At 41.2% G+C, this 18,897-nt stretch overlaps 2 protein-coding genes across 2 annotated transcripts in view; one reads left to right on the top strand and one right to left on the bottom strand.

The window, feature by feature from the left end:
• Window positions 1–6,626, top strand: part of FANK1 (fibronectin type III and ankyrin repeat domains 1) — a 131,802-nt gene extending 125,176 nt beyond the window's left edge. Inside the window, exon 9 of the mRNA XM_055093463.2 lies at window positions 238–6,626. Within this exon, the coding sequence (XP_054949438.1) occupies window positions 238–351 (114 nt within the window). The 3' untranslated portion in view covers window positions 352–6,626. The remainder of the gene's footprint in view (window positions 1–237) is intronic.
• ADAM12 (ADAM metallopeptidase domain 12) overlaps window positions 1,922–18,897 on the bottom strand; it is a 375,334-nt gene continuing 358,358 nt past the window's right edge. Inside the window, exons 22-23 of the mRNA XM_034931678.3 lie at window positions 9,309–9,439; window positions 1,922–6,867 (exon numbers count right to left, since the gene is read on the bottom strand). Coding sequence (XP_034787569.2) covers window positions 6,807–6,867; window positions 9,309–9,439 — 192 coding nt within the window. The 3' untranslated portion in view covers window positions 1,922–6,806. The remainder of the gene's footprint in view (window positions 6,868–9,308; window positions 9,440–18,897) is intronic.

The raw sequence follows: 18,897 nt of genomic DNA on the forward strand, positions 1-18,897 counted from the left end.
GAGCCCACAGAATATTCGTTTTAGGAATTGGATTTGTGGACCATATATAGTCCATTCCTTAGATATTTCATGAGTGTTTTACCTTTTGTACAAATGCAAATTCCTTTAGATTTGCCAGATTAGGTTTTTAAAACCTCTTTAAAAATTGGAGCACATTTACAACTCTCCAGAGGTCCCTCCTTTGGTTGGTGGTCAATATTGATGTTCACCTTAGTTTCATTTTTTGGTCTGTTGTAGACTGTATTCACTAGCCTGCTCTATGGAAGGAGTGTGCATCCCTTCTGGTTGACATCAAGCTTGGCAAAACTGCCCACCCTCCTGATCGATATTGAGCCATCCTTATATTCTTGAGATCATCTCCCTGGGTTATGGTGGACTGCAGGATTCTTCATGCTCATATGCTATGTATGTTTGCTCTTTTTCTTCTTTTTACTTAATGAGATTAGAAAGTGGCGTATACACTGTTAGAATTTTCCCAAAGAGCAACTCATAGTTTTATTAGCTCTACTTTATTCTAATGAACTTATCCTTAGGTCTACAAATTCATTTCTTCTATTTTTTCCCCTGGGTTTATTTTATTGTTCCTTTTATAACTTTATAGTAGATATTAAATTCCCTTTTTCATCCTTTACAAATTAATTTATAGATTTAGGGCTATGAATTTTCCCCCAGCGGTGCTTTAGTTACATTATCATAGAACTTTTCTAAACTTTTCTAATGAAAAATTCAACTGGGAGAACTTGCTAAGTACACATTTCGTAGCCCCATCTCTGCTCTCTGAATTGGAATCTTCAGGGAAAGGGCATGAGCAATGGATTTTAATGGGTTTGAACAAGCATCACAAGTGAGTTCTTCTAATTCTAAGATCTTGAGAATCCCTACCATCACATGTGCTATTAGAAATGTTTTCACTTGCTGTTTTCTAATCTGCAATTCATCTTTGAAAACTAATGAATCAATTCATTTCTAGGGTATGGAATTATTTTTTGAGAATTTTTATTCTTCCAAGGCACTTGGAAAGACGATATATTCTGTATGTTTGGAGTATCCTGTTTGATATATATCAATTATGTTTGAAGTTCTGTATGTATTAATTTTTGCCAGCTTGTGTGATCATAGGTGGAGAGTGGTAAGAATAAAGACTCCTTCGGCTGGGTGCCGTGGCTCACACCTGTAATCCCAGCATTTTGGGAGGCCAAGGTGGGCGGATCATGAGGTCAGGAGTTTGAGACCAGCCTGGCCAACACAGTGAAACCTCATCTCTACTATAAATACAAAAATTAGCCAGGCGTGGTGGCACGTGCCTGTAATCCCAGCTACTCAGGAGGCTGAGGCAGGAGAATCGCTTCAAGCCAGGAGGCGGAGGTTGCAGTGAGCTGAGATAGCACCATTGCACTCCAGCCCGGGTGACAGAGTGAGACTCCGTCTTAAAAAAACAAAAAAAAAGACTCCTTTATTCTTGTTAGCATTTTGTATTTGTATTTTTGTATTTTCTGTAGTTTTATTAAGTTGGATGCTGTGTTTTTTAAATAGGTATCTATTTACACTTAGATTTTTCATACCAAATAACTCCGATATTGTCTCTACCACTGCTTGCTTGCTTTTTGGATTTCTTATGTAAATAGATGAGTTTTAAAAAATTAGGTTATACATTCACATTGTTCAAAAACCATATCATGCCCCACCCCCCGTGTCGTGTGTGAGCATCTTCCTTCCTGTGCCGTGGTCTCACACGTTCATGAGGTTGGTAGCACACACCCCTTATGCACCCCCACCCTGCCAACCATTCTTCTTAGTTTCTTATGTACTGCTCCAAACTTTTCTCAAGCATCTATAAATGAATGAGAATACATTTTTCTACATGAAGGCCTTCCGCCAATTTTTGTAACATTCTCAGTAACAAATGAGAGACACATTGATATTTACCTTTATAGTATTTATTGGGTTTAATATTCATAACAATAACTTTTTCTACTGAAATAGCAGTTTGTGTTTACCTGTCGAACCCCAATATGAGAAATGTGTACAAAAGCAACAGACTGTGATAGAAAAAGGTATGTGAAAAAATTAGCAAACCAAAGCATGATAAATGGATGAAGCACTATAAAATTACTTTGCTGGTTTACATAACTGTATCTTTAATCTGTACTGTGCTAAACAGCCTATAGCCAAGTTTTAAAGAGTTACAGGAACAACTGCTACACATTCAAAGAACAGGCATTCACTGCAGCCTCCTGATTTGACCTGATGGGAGGGACAGGAGAATGAGTCACTCTGCCACCACTTTTCCTGCCTTGGATTTGTAGAGGATTTGTTTTGCTCTAATTTGTTTTTCCTATATCTGCCCTACTAAGGTACCTGCTTATAGGCCATGAAAATAAAATGCCATTCAACTTTTTTTTTGTAAAGCTAGAATAATCACGATACTTATTCTTTGGAGGATTTAAAATGTGCTAAATGGAGGACTAAAGAGTTATCTTATAGGAGAATCATGGGGAACAGAGAAACTGCTTTTTGAAGATGATGTGGAAGGTCAGGGTGGGTTACAGGGCATTCAACCTGGAAGAGCTGAATAGCTTTACATTGAGAATTACTTTGTATGTTAAATCTTCTGGCCATCATTATCCATTATTGGATATTTTAACAATTTTACAGTTATTCTTAATTTTTCTCATATGAAACTGTAATGGCTGTACTAGAAGCTGCCATTACTGTTCCAAAAAGTAAAGGGGATTTTCTCTACAAAAGGAAAGAAAATGGCACATTCACATGTAGGTAAGTAGCTTCTGGAAACATCCTCACTGCACAGAAATGGTTCTCAGCATGGGGCTCCCAAACTTTCTTAGAGTGTCATTTGTTTTAGTATCAGAGTTTTCAAATAGGTTTAAAAGCAGTAGATGTCAATAGGAACTTTAAGGTGAGTCAAGAGAATTTTGTAATTATAGATAAGTTGATTTTCTGTGGCTAACTTCCCCTTCTAATTAGAACAAGACATTGGGTGGGAGGTCCTCTGCTGGACTTAGGCTGGTGGGGTTGCTCTGGGCTGCAGCCCTGGAGAAGGTTGGGCTTTGGGCATCCCTTGGGTGGGCCTTGTAGGGATAGCCACACACTGCAGCAGTCACCACTTTGGCTGATCTAAAGTAGCAATGGAAGTAGTGATTTGACTGTCAAACTGGAGATGCATCGGCCTGTGGTTTGACCTGGGAAAGGGGCTTGTGTCTGGGTGATACGGAAAGGTAAACAGATGTCTTAGCCACTGGCTTCGTGTGGGCAGCTGTGTTGAATCAGCCTGCTGCTGAGTCACAGGGAGTAACTGCAGCTGCCTAGGGCTGGCTTCTAGCATGGAGAGGAGAAGAAAAGGGGTCCTGCAATGTCCCCCAGCAGCCTGTCATTGTGTGTGAAACTCCTAGCCTGAGAGCCCCACCTCTGGTCAGCACTAGTGTTGGGAGACTTCTGGGAGGGTTTGTGACTTTCAGCTGGGTAACTGGTGTCTGGCTGGGGCCATCTTGAGCGCAGTGAGGAAGGATCTCCAGCCTGAGTGTGCCGTGGGCCCCCCGAATACATAGGGGAGCCCTGCAAAGCAGTTTTGAAATGAGTAGTACATGTCACGAAGAAAGTCTGCAAGAGGTCGGGGTGCATGAGAAAGATCTGGCCCTGCTGCCCTGGTGCCACCTTGTGCCCTTTCTGCTGCTGGGGGTCTCATTGGCTCAGAGTGCTTAGTAAACATCAGTGGCGAGGGGGCAGGAGGATGCTCAGCCCTGCCAGTCGGCCCAGCACCAGGCTCTTTTTAGCACCATGGAGACCATAGGCTCCTTAAGAACATTTTGACACAGTTTTAGCAGTTTTTTTTTTTTTTTTTTTGAGGATGCATTGATGTATTGATTTGCCAGGGAACAATGGCCTATAGTTCAGCCTGAGAATTCTCATAAAGTTAAGAAGGCATAAAAATGCCCCCCCTGAGACTCGTCAGGAGTATTGACTCTCCTACAGTTTAATTTGCTGCTTTTGTGGTTTCTGTGATGTCATCCCACATGTGTAAGCTGGAAAAATCCACGCTGTGAAGTGTAACCTCCTGTGTGTATTTCCACAATGGAGAATGTTAGGCTTCGTTTCCCTCGGTTGCTACACATCTGATTACATGTGTCAGGAAAACAAACTTAAAAAATTTCAGGAGACAAACCTTTCAGCGGAATTGTCTGGAACCCATGAAGTGAGGTCATAGAACCTACAACTATAATAAGCTGTAGGAAGAAAAGTAGCCTCTGGGCTACTTTGTGTCTAGTCACATTGACTTTCCAGGTGATGGCCCTACAAAACTCAAACCACCTCTATTATTCATGCCTATACAGTCTTTTAAAAAAATACTAGATTGCCATTGAAATATAAGTATTGATTTTTTTTGTTTTGAGGATATAAAAAAGAATACTCCACCCCGTGCCTCCCCCAACCAAAAAGCACCCTGGTTATTGGTTCCTAAGTTATGTTAAAATGGAATTTGCTGCTAAATATGCTTCACTTGATAAATACTGCATCTTGGAAGGATTAATACTGTCCATATTGTAAGGGAATATTAGTTTAAATATGTTCTTATTCAGAAATAAAATGCATGGCTCTATAATAACACATTAGTACTGTAGAGATAAGAATGTGTCATCAGCCATGGCCCCTAAGTGGCCATTGATGACATGGCATAAGATCACAGTTTTAACCTCCTTTAATATCAAACTCTTCCTGGCTCTCTGAAATAGAAGCATAGGAATTACAGCTAAGAACAAACAACAAAAGAAAAACTCAGTTCATATCCTCTTATAATTGGAGGAAGGGCTAACATGCCAGATCTAAGGATTTGGGCATCTAAAAAGACAATGCCCACGTAATGCACCATAAAATTCTGTAAACCTTTTTAATAGCATATATATGTTTGGCTTTAGTACAATTACCAAGTGTAATCAGTTACAGTAATTCTGTATGTATCTCAGCAGTATTATTTTCCAGCATGGCTTTACATTTTAAAGAACTTAATAACTATAGAATAAACAGATGCATGCTATACGAGTTGGAATGTATTAGAGCTGGGTTCCCTTTTGTGTGTGTTTGTGTCACGTGTTTAGTTTATCCATAGTCATGAATACTATGTTGCCTAGATACAGTGGGGAACACCGGGAAAGTGAAATGCAGTTTTGTTTTCTGGAAGGCAAACCAAGATTCTTGGTACATATTTTTCTGTTTCAAGGCATAGGAAAACTGTTGACCCCCAAAAGAAGGCTTTCTCATAAAACACTCAGAGTGAATTATGTAACTGTTGTCAATTGTCTTCTAATGTGAAAACCAGTCCAGAAGACAGAGGCATCATGGCATTTTACCTTATCTGAGTATTTTTGTATTTCTCATGCCATTAGTCACTTTAAAGGCCTTGTGAAACATGGCTCCCTAGTCAGGCATTTGAAGAGTTCAAGGGGATTGCTGCCCAAGCCAGCATCTCATAATATTTAGGAAGTTGATAAGCAAGTTGATTTCCTTATCACATTCTGTGATGCTCAACAGGTAGGTTGCAAGTGTTTAAGAAATAGGTTCAGACTCTGTTAAAAGCATCTTTTAAAGATTCCTGCAGCCAAGTTGGAAAAAGAGGATGCCCCATAGAGAAGGTTCTTTGTCCAATATCTATGAATAATGATAGCAGACATGAACTATACCCATGAACATCACATTCCATTGGTTGTAGTTTTTGCAAGCATAAAGAGTCTGCCTAATTGTTAATAAGTTGAACCTTGCAGTAAACAGACTTGATTGACTAGATCTGGTTAATGGTTCACATCTGAAAATAGTTGTGGTCCCATGGAAAGCCTCATCTGTCTGAATACAGGATCATTGTATTACAGTTTGTGGTGATTTGCTCGGCTCCAAACAGTATAGGGAGGTGGCGGTTTGCAGTGCCTGGGCAGTAGGTTTCTTACAGAAACACCACCTTTCCCAAGCTAAATAACCTACTGGTGGCAGTGCTCTAGAAAGGACAGCGAGAAAAAGAAGTGCTTGGCATTTCTATCAAGCACTGCCTTGAGTGACACTACAGACCCCTTCCAAACATGCTCACGGCTGGTCAGCTCAGGGTCAAGTTCTGGCTTGTCTAGTGTTCCAGTCTCTATCCTGGTGTGGCTACACCTTAAGATTCCTGTCTGCAACCCAGGTTCTCACCAAAGCTTCCTGGCCAGAAGCCAGATTTCTCCCAGCTGTCCCAGAGCTGTCCCTGGGAGCCTGCCTGCCAGTTGTCAAGGGGCACAGGGCCTCCCTGAAAGCCAAACACAGCCTGGACCTGAAGTCCCTTGGCTCTGGCCTGAGATGGGGAATCCAGAAAATCAACTGACGTTCTACTTGGGATCTCTTGAGCTGCATCTGGTACCATAAGCACAGCTGGGGGTAGTTGGGGGACTGCTTTCCACTAAGGCCTTGATCAGAAAGCAAACACATCCTGTCCAGAATCCCATGAAGCAGGATATTTCAAGTTCACTAAAATACTAAAAGCACAACAAGCCTTCCTGCCATGGAAAACTCAGTGATGGTAAAAATGCCTACTACAGTGCACTGCACTGTAATCAACATTCTGCATAAATTAATAATTTACAAGTACCTGAGCAAGTAGACAGAGCACCATAGCACAGCACAGCACTGATGGCAGTAGCTCTAAGTTCTTATAGTAATGATGTTTTAAACATTAAAAAAAATCCTAAAAGTTGGTACAAAAAACTCCAACTGGAGCTGAAAGATAGTGCAAACTTCTGTCTTCACTGTTGAAAAAAGGTGTCGGCTTCTCACTTAATATAGGCGGTGTGGGTGGATCTGGGCACTTGGTGTGGATATTGTGGAGCAGGTCTGAATGAAGAGAGGAGAAAAAAAAATGATCAGAGACCTTGAGAAGTGATTCTGAGGATAGAGAGGTCTGGGGTTGGAGATGTATTCTGATAGTCTGAAGGGTTTTCTGTGTCAGATACCACTGCCCCTCATAACGGGGGTGGGAAACCTGTCTCCAAAGCCGCACTTCCCACCCACAAGTCAACTCTAGACCAGCACTGTCCCACAGAAAAAATGTGAGCTACACAAGAAATTTTAAATTTTCTAGTAGCCACATGAAAAAAGTAAAGAGAAAGGTGCAATTAATTTTAGTAATACATTTAACTCAGTATACCTAGAGGATTATTTCAACAGGTCATCATCAATAGAAAAAAATGGATAGTTGACATTTTAGGGTACTAAGTCTTCAAAATACAGTAAGACTTTTACCAGGCGCAACATGCCTAGCAGTCCCTGCATCCCACAGCACAGCTCCAGAGAACAGGGAGCAAAGGTGGGCACCCAGTATCCCTAAAAAATGAAATGTGCAGGACAGGACCAAAATCAGCAACTGACCAGAGGTAAGATTGGCCACAGCTTGAGGGCATTTAAGAAAAAGGGCTTCCCCTCATTGTTTTCATGTAAAGTAGTGTTTCTTCCTCAAATAGAACAAGAAAAATAACTTCAAGATCAACATGCAAACCACAATGAAATAATTAGGATGCTATGCAATTTTTCTCTATTTATGAAGTCGGGAATTAAACAATTGTCCTGACCCTTTGACCGCCTTTATCTCTGAAATTTATTAAGCAGCTCTTTCTTTCACGGGCCAAACATTCTTCCCAAGAGCTGTAATGAAATCACTCCAGTGTGTCTTCTCCTTCAGAGATACAGGATTACTGAACCCAGGGCCTGGCCAACACAGTACCTTTGGTTCTTTTGAGCTCACAAAGCAGGCTTCCTGCCAAGAGGGCATGTGTGTCAGAAGAGTACTTTGGCTGTGGGTTTAACTCATCTGTGTGCTGGTAAATGTTGAACAGCCCATGGGGTTGGGGGCAGGAAAGCCTGATTTGCAGTATTTGCCAGTGTCCATGGTGTAAATACTCCCCCTGTGGCTGGTTTCAAGCTACCACCTGACATCACTAAACATGGAAGAGATGCAGGCAGCTACCATGACCTAGGTTTTCTGCCATACAGAAATAATGGATGAGTGCAATCTCAAGAGCACAGACAATTATAGCAAAATGGAGAAAAATGTGAAGTGAGTTTTGAGCACTTATTACCTTTGTTTCTAATATAAAATATCATAAATTTGTATAATTTAATCCTTAATATTGGCTAGGTTTAACACCTAGCTTGCAAAATTCCTGGAAATTTGTTATCTGTCACCAACCAGGGTAAGCTGGCTCCCCTACACCATGGGGTTAGCCTCCCAGCATAAGTTGGGATTGAGGTCTCTGCCTTCCTAGTGGACCAAGCAGGATAAGCTGTGAAAGGTGATTCCTTTTGCCCATTGTCCCTGTTTTCCCAGTGTCCTGCTGCCAGGCAGCTGCTTTCCCTTACTCCCCATATGTCCCTTGCTCCAGCTGTATGCCTCCAACCTGACTAATGTCTCAGGACCTCAGGAACTGGGCAGATTCTGCTGAGAGTTGTGGAGGTGGGCATTGAGATGGTCTGAATCTGTGTTCCTGCCCCAGTCTCATATCAAATTGTAATCCCCAAAGTTGAAGGTGGGGCCTTGTGGGAGGTGACTAGATCCTTCATGAATGGTTTAGCACCATCTCCTTGGTTCTAAGTGATAGGAGTTCTCATTAAATCTGGTTGTTTAAAAGTGTGTGGCACCTCCCCTTTTTCTCTTTCTCCTGCTCCAGCCATGTGAAGTGCTGGCTCCCCCTTCCGCCATGATTGTAAGTTTCCTGAGGCCTCCCCGGAAGCATATGCTGCCATACTTCCTGTACAACCTACAGAACTGTGAGCCAATTGAACCTCTTTTCTTTAGGAATTACCCAGTCTTTGATATTTCTTTATAGCAATGTGAGAACAGACTAACACAGGTGTCCATTCTTCATACTGTCATGCTACTTGGTAGCTCCTCTTTTTCTTTGTGTCTTACAGGCCTGGCTTTCTGAGGTACTGTAGTTTTATGACATCTTGATTTGCTCTCTTAGGTCCACTGTGGCTGTTGATAGGCACTGTGTGCCAATGCCTGTGATTATAAGCTCACGTGGACTGCTTCCTTCCTGGTAATTGTCATGTCTATTTTACGGTATTCCCAGTTGTAGGGGGAGCAGGAAGCACGGCCTAGACCACTGCACCCCTGTCCTGGCTTGGATTAGTCGTGGTTGGTCCCACAAGAGTTTGAGAGAGAAAGAGGCAGGAAGCACGGCCTAGACCACTGCACCCCTGTCCTGGCTTGGATTAGTCGTGGTTGGTCCCACAAAAGTTTGAGAGAGAAAGAGATGGGCATGGCATGTCACACAAACCTGAGGGGTGCCAGGCGGAGCCCAGTCTCCCGTTGTCCTGGGGTCCTGGCCAAGGCATGAGTGAGCCGAGTTGTTCTGGCCAGAGGATCTGCAGGCAGAGGCTTCTGAGGGGGGTTTGGCTTACAGGTCCCCTGCAATAAACATAGGGTTAGGCAGGGTCACTTTCCAGGAGCCAGCAGAGGCCCCTGAGAAGCAGGGCCTGCCACTTGGCACAGGCCCTGCTTCCTGAATATCATCCTCCCACCATACAAGGTGGGTGGAGGCTGACCTCTGTTAATCTTCTTGCCAAAATTTTCTGTAACATTTAAGACTTATCCATGGATCGTAGTTATAAACACTCAACTATGGGGCTTCTGGACTGCCCCTGGGCCCTGGGGTAGCGTTGATGTTGGGGTTTCTCTGTCAGTGTCACCCTGAGGTGACACTGTGCTTTTAGTTAGGCGGCTTCTCTGTTCACCCTAAAATAAGAAGTTGGTGAAAATCTTTTCAATCATCACATTCGTTTCTTCAGTTTTGCCAACATCACATAGCAGGACTCATTCATCTGTGGGTGGATGAGACGGTGAGGATGGTTGTGCTCAGTCTGCCACGTGCAGGCGCTGTTCCACATGTTGCTCTGCTGGCTCCGCGAAATGCACTGAAGTTCTTCCACTAGATACTTTCTCATAAGCTCAGAGAATTGATGCAGTGGTCTGAGGGGCAAGTCAAGCTTTGTAAACACACTAAGGGGCAGGGCTGTGTTGACCAGAAGCCAGTGTGAGGGAGCTGGCCAGGGAAGGTGGGGTTATTCCACGCTGGGTTTTAGCCAAAAATGATGCTTTGGGACTTGTGCAAGTCACTTGACCTCTTTCTCTGGAAAATGTGGGGAAAAAGACCTATCTCAGCATTGTTATGAGGATTAAAGAAAATAATGCATAGGAAGTTCCCAGCACACAGATAATAGTTATTAATATCAGCATTCCTTCATGCCGCAATTTAAAAATGTTTAGTAGAAATAGAAGAAAAACGGCGGGGCGTGGTAGCTCATGCCTGTAACTCCAGCACTTTGGGAGGCCGAGATGGGCGGATCACCTGAGGTCAGGAGTTTGAGACCAGCCTGGCCAACATAGTGAAACTCCGTCTCTACTAAAAATACCAAAAATTAGCCTAGTATGGTGGCACATGCCTGTAATCCCAGGCTACGCAGGAGGCTGAGGCAGGAGAATCGCTTGAACCCGGGAGGCAGAGGTTGCAGTGAGCTGAGATCGTGCCACTGCACTCCAGCCTAGGTGACAGAGTGAGACTCTGTCTCAAAAAAAAAAAAAAAAAAAGTAAGAACACATGCCCCTTTTTTTCGTGGGGCCCCTCCTGTGGATACCCATGAGAGAGGGGTTCATTGGAGCTGTGTCCAGAAGTCAGTAAGTGTTGGACACATCTCTGCTCTTGGCCCCAGGTGAATGTGGGTGCCATGTCTTGTCTTTGAAGCCCGGAAACACTCATGAATGCACAGAATGTCTGTTGGAAATGGTGCTAGAACCTCCAGGGAGACAGAACACCCCTAATAACCAAGTGCTTCAATTCACCATCATAGGACCCAGTATATATCTAGCAACACTCAACAATGATTTCAAACACTTGAGTTGAATTTCTCTCACAGTGCCTATCATATGAAAATTACATTTATTTAGCAGTTGGGGCTCAGCTGAAAGAATGCAACAATATAATCACCATTTAACATATCTTTGTTAAGCAAAGGAAGCTACCACAGAAGTTTGTAAATCACAAGTGTCCACAGGTGTGTGGAAGATAAGCTGAGTTGGAACAACGGACACATTGGGCTAGGAAAAAGTCCCTGAACAAGGGACAGACTTAGAAGTGATATTTCTACATTAGTTTTCATTAAAAGAAACATTAAGTAGAAAAAATTCCCTAGCTAGGAATAAAGGCCATATAATGTGCCCAAGAGCATGGATTGTTTATATACTCAACCAGTTCCACATACACACACAGTATCCTCACTGGTGGAGCAGGGATGATCATAGTCCCTTCCTCCCGGGTGGACGTGAGGGTTAAATGAGATATTGAGGCGCCTAGCACAGGGCCTAGCATGCAATATAACCCATGAGTGTTAGCTGCTGCTGGATTACAACTATTATTAATGGAGTGAATTTACCACCAAAAAGCACCATAACCCTACCAACAAACTTTGGATAATTAACTGAGGTAACAAATCAAGCTCCCCTTCCTATAGATAACAGAAAACTGTGAGCAAGACATTAGTGTGTCATGTAAAAATGGATGTATGCACTCATCAAATTGAAATAATTAGAAATACTAGTTTTGCTGCTAAGTATGACTAAGCTGTCTTGGCAATAAAGAATAACGTCAGGTTTTTATTGCAATGCTGGAGAAAAAGTGAGGTATGTATCACAATATATTTGGATTTATCATGGAAACATAGGAGATAGGTTAGCCATTCATTCTAGTTTGCCTGGGACGTTCCCAATTTATGTTTATCGTCCTGTTTAATTATTAATCACACTCTCTCAGGCATGTCTCCTACTTTAGAAGATAAATTATATGGTCACCATAGTGATGAAAACCCAAATGACTGAGATGCTGATTGAAGGGTCTGACCTTCAACCTGGGGATCAGCGCAGGCACCATCTGCTTCCTCCAGCCATGGCCAGGACATGGTTTGGATGGAAGCATGAGACAGGTTGCAAGCAAAGATGTTGCCTAGGTAAGATGCTGGCTTCCTGCCAGGGCTTAACTGGGACAGAATGGCCATGGAACAGTGGCGGTTAGTCCAAGAAGATGTGCCTTCACTCCTTAGACATTAGGTATGGAGGCATGGGACCTATGATGCAAGAAGCACCAGCTGCACATTTTGACCCTGGAGGAAGGGATGAAATTGCCATGCTGTCTTCTAGGTGTTGCTTTTCATTCTGCCTTTGCAAAACCTAAACCTGAACCTCTCCCAGAGAAGTCCAGTGTGATCACCAAGCATCATCTGAAGGGAGCTGAGAAATGACTCTAAGCAGATTGCTCACACACGATAAACATTTCTTTAAATCTATTTTCATTTTAAACAAGGAAATGAAGAATTCAAACCTCATTTTTATGCCCTCTTAACTTCTTCCAGATATTGAAGAAAAATCCAGGTATGCTATTAAATAGGGCTGTTCCATTCTTCTATATTCTGCTCATGTTCTGGCAATAGCCACATATTTCAAATTTTTTAGAGGTTTCAAAACAATTTTAAATCCAGATATAACCACTTTGCCTTGACCAGCATCATGAAGTCTCAGCTGTTATCAACTTCACATGGTAAACGAGAGTAAACATGCCCTGCTTATCCAGAGAAATCTCTGCAGGAAGACTGGAATTCATCACAGGAAAATGCCAGAGATGCCCCAGAGATCCCTGACGAGCTCATGCAGGGCTGGGGTGGCATCAATATGTTTCACTGTGCAAATTCGGTCTACCTCTAGCTAAAAACAATTGTGGGAATTATGGCTATAGATCAGAATATAAATGTCGTAAACCCTAATGTAGGTATCATGGAACTCGCCAAAGTTGACAGGCGGGTCTTCCATTTCCAGTAACATGGCAGGCTCTGTTGTTGTGCCCTACCCCTTCTCTGATAACCACCAAGAGTTACAAGACAGCAAATGTTTTAAGTCTAAGTGAAAGCAGCAGCTTGGAGAGGGAGTAGTAACTGAAGATGGAGGCATCTGCCAAGTTAGGGAAACCTAAATGTGGGTTTTGATACTCTTTCACAGTGAGGAATACAGAAATCCAACCAAGGTCAAGACATATGGGCAGAAACCAAATGTCCAAGTTTAATGAGAGAGAATTCTTTTCCCGACTCCTCTCCATTCAAGTTGGGCTCTACAGACAAGACCTCAGGTTAAGAATCTTCTAGAAGTAAATACATACTATAATCTATCCCTGGGATACTACAAGGAGCATTCTTCTCGTGCTGGACAGACCGAGGGAGAAAAACCTGTCACCACAAATTGTCCTTGAGGACTTGAAGCTGAAATCACATCACCTGGGTATTTCAATAAGCTCCAAGCCATTTTAAAGTGATCTCAAACTGGTACTGCCTCCAGGCACCTGGCAGAGGCAAAATAGCCCTTTATGGAAGAACACACCTGCATCCTAGGCCTTGAAGAACTATAATTTTAAAAAGTGAACTCATGGGGAGAAAAAAAAAAAAAAAAAAAGCGTACAGGGAAACAAGGAACCAGGAGTGAGAAGTGATAGAAACTTCAGCAGTAACATATCCAAAGACTTCAGATTTGGGTATTATTGGAAAAAGTTTTCTTACTATGTTTAAAGAAGTACAAGACAAGCTAGCATAGTTGAATTAGAACCAAAGAGAACTTCTAGAAGCAAAAAAAGTACAACATAGATGAGTGCAAATTGCATGAAGGTAAGTACAGTTTGATACCACTTACATAAAGTTTAAAACACGAAACACTATATTCATGGATACATATTTATACAAAAATATTCAAAACATTAAATAAGCAAACTTATGACAGTGCTTGTATCTGGAGGGAGGCTAATGTAGTGACTTTAATGTTTCACTTCTTTTGAAAAAGGATATTATATATTATATATCTGAAACTTAAATAGGCATATACATCTAGAAAGATGTAAAACTGGTTATTTCTATGTAGAATAAATGTGAGTAAATTTTAGTTTTTACTTTTCTATATTTTAAATATTTTAAAAACAAATAACTTCAATCTTTGGGCTAAGGAGGAAAACAGAAGAGAATATATAGACTATTTAAAAAATACACATTACAAATTGGAACCAGTGAGCAAGGGGTAAAGCAATGTTTAGAGGAAAGTTCTTAATAATATTTTCATGTAACTGTCACAAAGTCCCAAAAGGCAAGTACTATTATTTCACATTTGTAGAGGGGACATTAAAGTGATGTTTCCAAGATCTAATGGTAGCAAGAGGAAGATCATATAAGACCTTGAGCTGGTTGAAGGTAGGGGAGAATGAGAAACCAGACAAATCTAATAAAACATAGGCCAATCAAGGACAAATAAAATAAATGGTATTAAGGATTACTAGGTGGTCATCTAGAAAAAAATAAAATTTGATTATTTATACACTAAATGGGATTGATTCAGGAAACAGACACATGGAGAACAACAAAAAAAAGCAGGGTGAGGCAATGGCCCACCTGGGAGTGACACGGAGCCAAGGGAACCCCCACCATGGGAAGTGGTACAAGAAAAACTGAGGCTACTGGGGTCCGGAGCAGACCCCCAGCAAATTGCAGCAGCCTTACAGAAGAGTGGCCAGACTGTTAAACAGAAAACAACAATAACCCCATCCAAAGGTCAGCAGCCTCAAAGATCAAAGGTAGATAAGCCCACAAAGATGAGAAAGAATCAACACAAAAACACTGAAAACTCAAAAAGCCAGGGTGCCACTTTTTCTCCAAATCATGGCAACACCTCTCCAGCAAGTGCAAAGAACTGGGCTGGGGCTGAGATGGCTGACATGACAGAAGTAGGCTTGAGAAGGTGGGTAATAAAGAACTTTGCTGAGCTGAAGGAGCTTGTGGTAACCCAATTCAAAGAAGCTAGGAATCATGATAAAACAATACAGGAGCTGACAGCCAAAATAGTTTAGAGAGGAACATAACTGGCCTGTTAGAGCTAAAAAACACACTATACGAACTTCACAATCACAAGTATTAACAGCAGAATAGATGAAGCAGAGGAAAAAATCTCAGAGCTTGAAGACTATCCTTCTGAAATAAGATGGGCAGACAAGAATAGAGAAAAAAGAATGAAAAGGAATGAACAGAAGGTCTTGAGAAATACGGGATTATGTAGAGAGACCAAATCTACAAGTGATTGGGGTACCCAAAAGAGACGGGCAGAACAGAGCCCCCCCAGCAAATTGCAGCAGCCTTACGGAAGAGTGGCCAGACTGTTAAACAGAAAACGACCCACAAAAATCCCATCCAAAGGTGTCAGCAACCTCGAAGATCAAAGGTAGATAAGCCCACAAAGATGGAAAACATACTTCAGGATATAATCCAGGATAACTTCCCCTACCTGGCAAGACAGGCCAACATTCAAATTCAGGAAATCCAGAGAAGGTAAGATACTCCATGAGAAGATCAACCCCAAGACACATAATCATCAGATTTTCCAAGGTCAAAATGAAAGAAAAAATGTTAAGGGCAGCCAGAGAGAAAAACCAGGTCCCCTACAAAGGAAAGCCTATCAGACTAACAGCAGACCTCCCAGTGGAAACCCAATAAGCTAGAAGAGATTGGGGACCAATATTCAACATTCTTTAAAGATTTTCCAACCCAGAATTTCATATCTGGCCCAATATCATCTAGATAATGAAGAAAGACCCATTGGTGTGCTGTCTTCAAGAAACTCATCTCATGTGCAAAGACACACACAGGCTCAAAACAAAGGGATGGAGGAAAATTTACCAGGCAAATGGAAAACAGAAAAAAGTAGGGGTTGCAATCCTAGTTTCTGACAAAACAGACTTTAAACCAACAAAGATCAAAAAAAGAAAAGGGCATTGCATAATAGTAAAGAGTTCAATAAGAAGAGCTAACTATCCTAAATATGTGTGCATCTTATACCACCCAGATTCAGAGAGCAAATTCTTAGAGACCTGCAGACTTTAACACCCACCTGACAATATTAGACAGAAAATCAACAAAGACATTCAGGACTTGAACTCAGCTCTGGAGCAAGTGGATCTGTTATACATCTACAGAACTGTCCACCCAAAACCAACAATCTACATTCTTATTACTACACAGCACTTACTCTAAAATTGATCATGTAATCAGAAGTAAAACACTCCTCAGCTAATGCAAAAGAACTGGAATCATAACAGTCTGTCAAACCACAGCGTAATCAAATTAAAGCTTAAGATTAAGAAATTCACTCAAAACCACACAACTCCATGGAACCTGAACAACCTGCTCCTGAATGACTCTTGGGTAAATAATGAAATTAAGGCAGAAATCAAAAAGTTCTTTGAAACTAATGAGAACAAAGAGCCAACATACCAGAATCTCTGAGAAGCAGCTAAAGCAGAAGAGGGAAAGGTATAACACTAAATGCGCACATCAAAAAGCTAGAAAGATAAAGTTAACAATCTAACATCACAGCTAAAAGAACTAGAGAAACAAGAGCAAACCCCAAAGCTAGCAAAAGACAAGAAATAACCAAGATCAGAGTGGAACTGAAGGAGATAGACATGAAAAACCCTTCAAAAAATCAGTGAATCCAGGAGCTAGTTTTTTTGAAAAAATTACTAAAATAGACCACTAGCTAGACTATAAAGAATCAAGTAGACACAATCAGAAATGATAAGGGGGATATCACCATTGATCCCACAGAAATACAACTATCAGAGAATACTATAAACACCTCTATGCACATAAACTAGAAAATCTAGAGCACATACAGTCTCTGAGACTGAACCAGGAAGAAATTGAATCCCTGAATAGGCCAATAATGAGTTCTGAAATTGAGGCAGTAGTAAATAGCCTACCAACCAAACAAAACCCAGGACCAGGCAGATTCACAGCTGAACTCTACAAGAGGTAGAAAATAGAGCTGGTACCATTTCTACTGAAACTATTCCAAAAAAATTGGAAAGAAGAGACTCCTCTCTAACTCATTCTGTGAGGCCAACAGCATCCTGGTACCAACACCTGGTAGAGATAAAAGAAAACCTCAGGCCAATATCCTTGATGAACATTGATGCAAAAATCCTCAACAAAATACAGGCAAACAATCTGGCAGCACATCAAAAAGCTTATCCACCACAATCAAGTAGGCTTTGTCCCAAGATGCAAGGTTGGTTTGGGATATGCAAATCAATAAATGTGATTCATCACATAAACAGAACTAGAGACAAAAACCATATAATTATCTCAATAGATGCAGAAAAGATCTTCAATAAAATTCACCCCATAATATAAAAAACTCGCAATAAGCTAGGTATTAAAGGAACATACCTCAAAATAATAGCCATCTATGACGAACCCACAGCTAATATCCTGAATGAGTAAAAGCTGGAAGCTTTCCCTTTGAAAACCAGCACAAGATGCCCTCTCTCACCACTCCTAGTCAACATAGTATTGGAAGTTCTGGGAAGGGCAATCAGGCAAGAGAAAGGAAGTGTATTCAAATAGGAAGAGAGGAAGTCAAACTAACTTTGTTTGCAGATGACGTGATCCTATATCTTGAAAACCCCATTGTCTTAGCCCAAAAGCTTCTTGAGCAACTTCAACAAAGTCTCAGTATATAAAATCAATGTGCAAAAATTGCTAGCATTCCTATACACCAACAGGCAAGCCAACAGCCAAATCATGAACTCCCATTCAGAATTGCCACAAAAATAATAAAGTACCTAGGAATGCAGTTACAAGAGACATGAAGGACCTCTTCAAGGAGAACTACACCACTGCTCAAAGAAATCAGAGGACATAAACAAATGGAAAAGCATTCCATGCTTATGGATAGAAAGAAGCAATATGAAAATGGCCATACTGCCCAAATACAATCAATGCTATCCCCATCAAACTACTATTGACATTCTTCACCAAATTAGAAAAAACTAAAAATTCATATGGAACCCCAAAAGAGCCCAAATAGCCAAGACAATCCTAAGCAAAAAGAACAAAGCTGGAGGCATCATGCTGACTTCAAACTATACTACAAAGCTATGGTAACCAAAATGGCACGGTACTGATACAGACACATAGACCAATGGAACAAAATAGAGAACCCAGGAATAAGACTGCATGCCTACAACCATCTGATCTTCAACAAACCTGAGAAAAAGCAATGGGGAAAGGATTCCCTATTTAATAAATAGTCTGGAAGAACTGGATAGCCATATGCAGAAAATTGAAGCTGGACCCCTTCCTTACACCATATACAAAAATAAACTCGGGATTGATTAAAGACTTACATATAAAACCCAAAACTATAAAAACCTTAGGAGAAAATCTAGGCAATACCATCGAGGACATAGGCATGTGAAAAGATTTCATGATGACGTCAGAGCAAAAATTGACAAACGGGATCTAATTAAAGAGTGTCTGCAGCAAAAGAAACACAGAATGAACAACCTACAGAATGGGAGAAAGTTTTTCAATCTATCCATCTGACAAAGGTCTAATAGCTAGCATCTATAAGGAATTTAAAATTACAAGAAAACAAGACCAGTAAAAAGTGGGCAAAAGACATGAACAGACACTTCTCAAAAGAAGACATTCATGGAGCCAACAAACATGAAAAAAAGCTCAACATCACTGATCATTAGAGAAATGCAAATCAAAACCACAATGAGCTACCATCTCATGCCAGTCAGAATGGCAATTATTAAAAAGTTAACAGATGCTAGAAAGGTTGCAGAGCAAAAGGAATGCTTTTACACTGTTGGTGGGAGTGTAAATTAGTTCAACCATTGTGGAAGACAGTGTGATGATTCCTCAAAGACCTAGCAGCAGAGATGCCATTTGACCCAGGAATCCCATTATTGGGTATATACCCAAAGGAATAGAAATCATTCTATTATA

Source organism: Pan paniscus, chromosome 8 (genome assembly GCF_029289425.2).
Source record: "Pan paniscus chromosome 8, NHGRI_mPanPan1-v2.0_pri, whole genome shotgun sequence".
NCBI classification, from domain to species: Eukaryota; Metazoa; Chordata; class Mammalia; order Primates; family Hominidae; genus Pan; species Pan paniscus.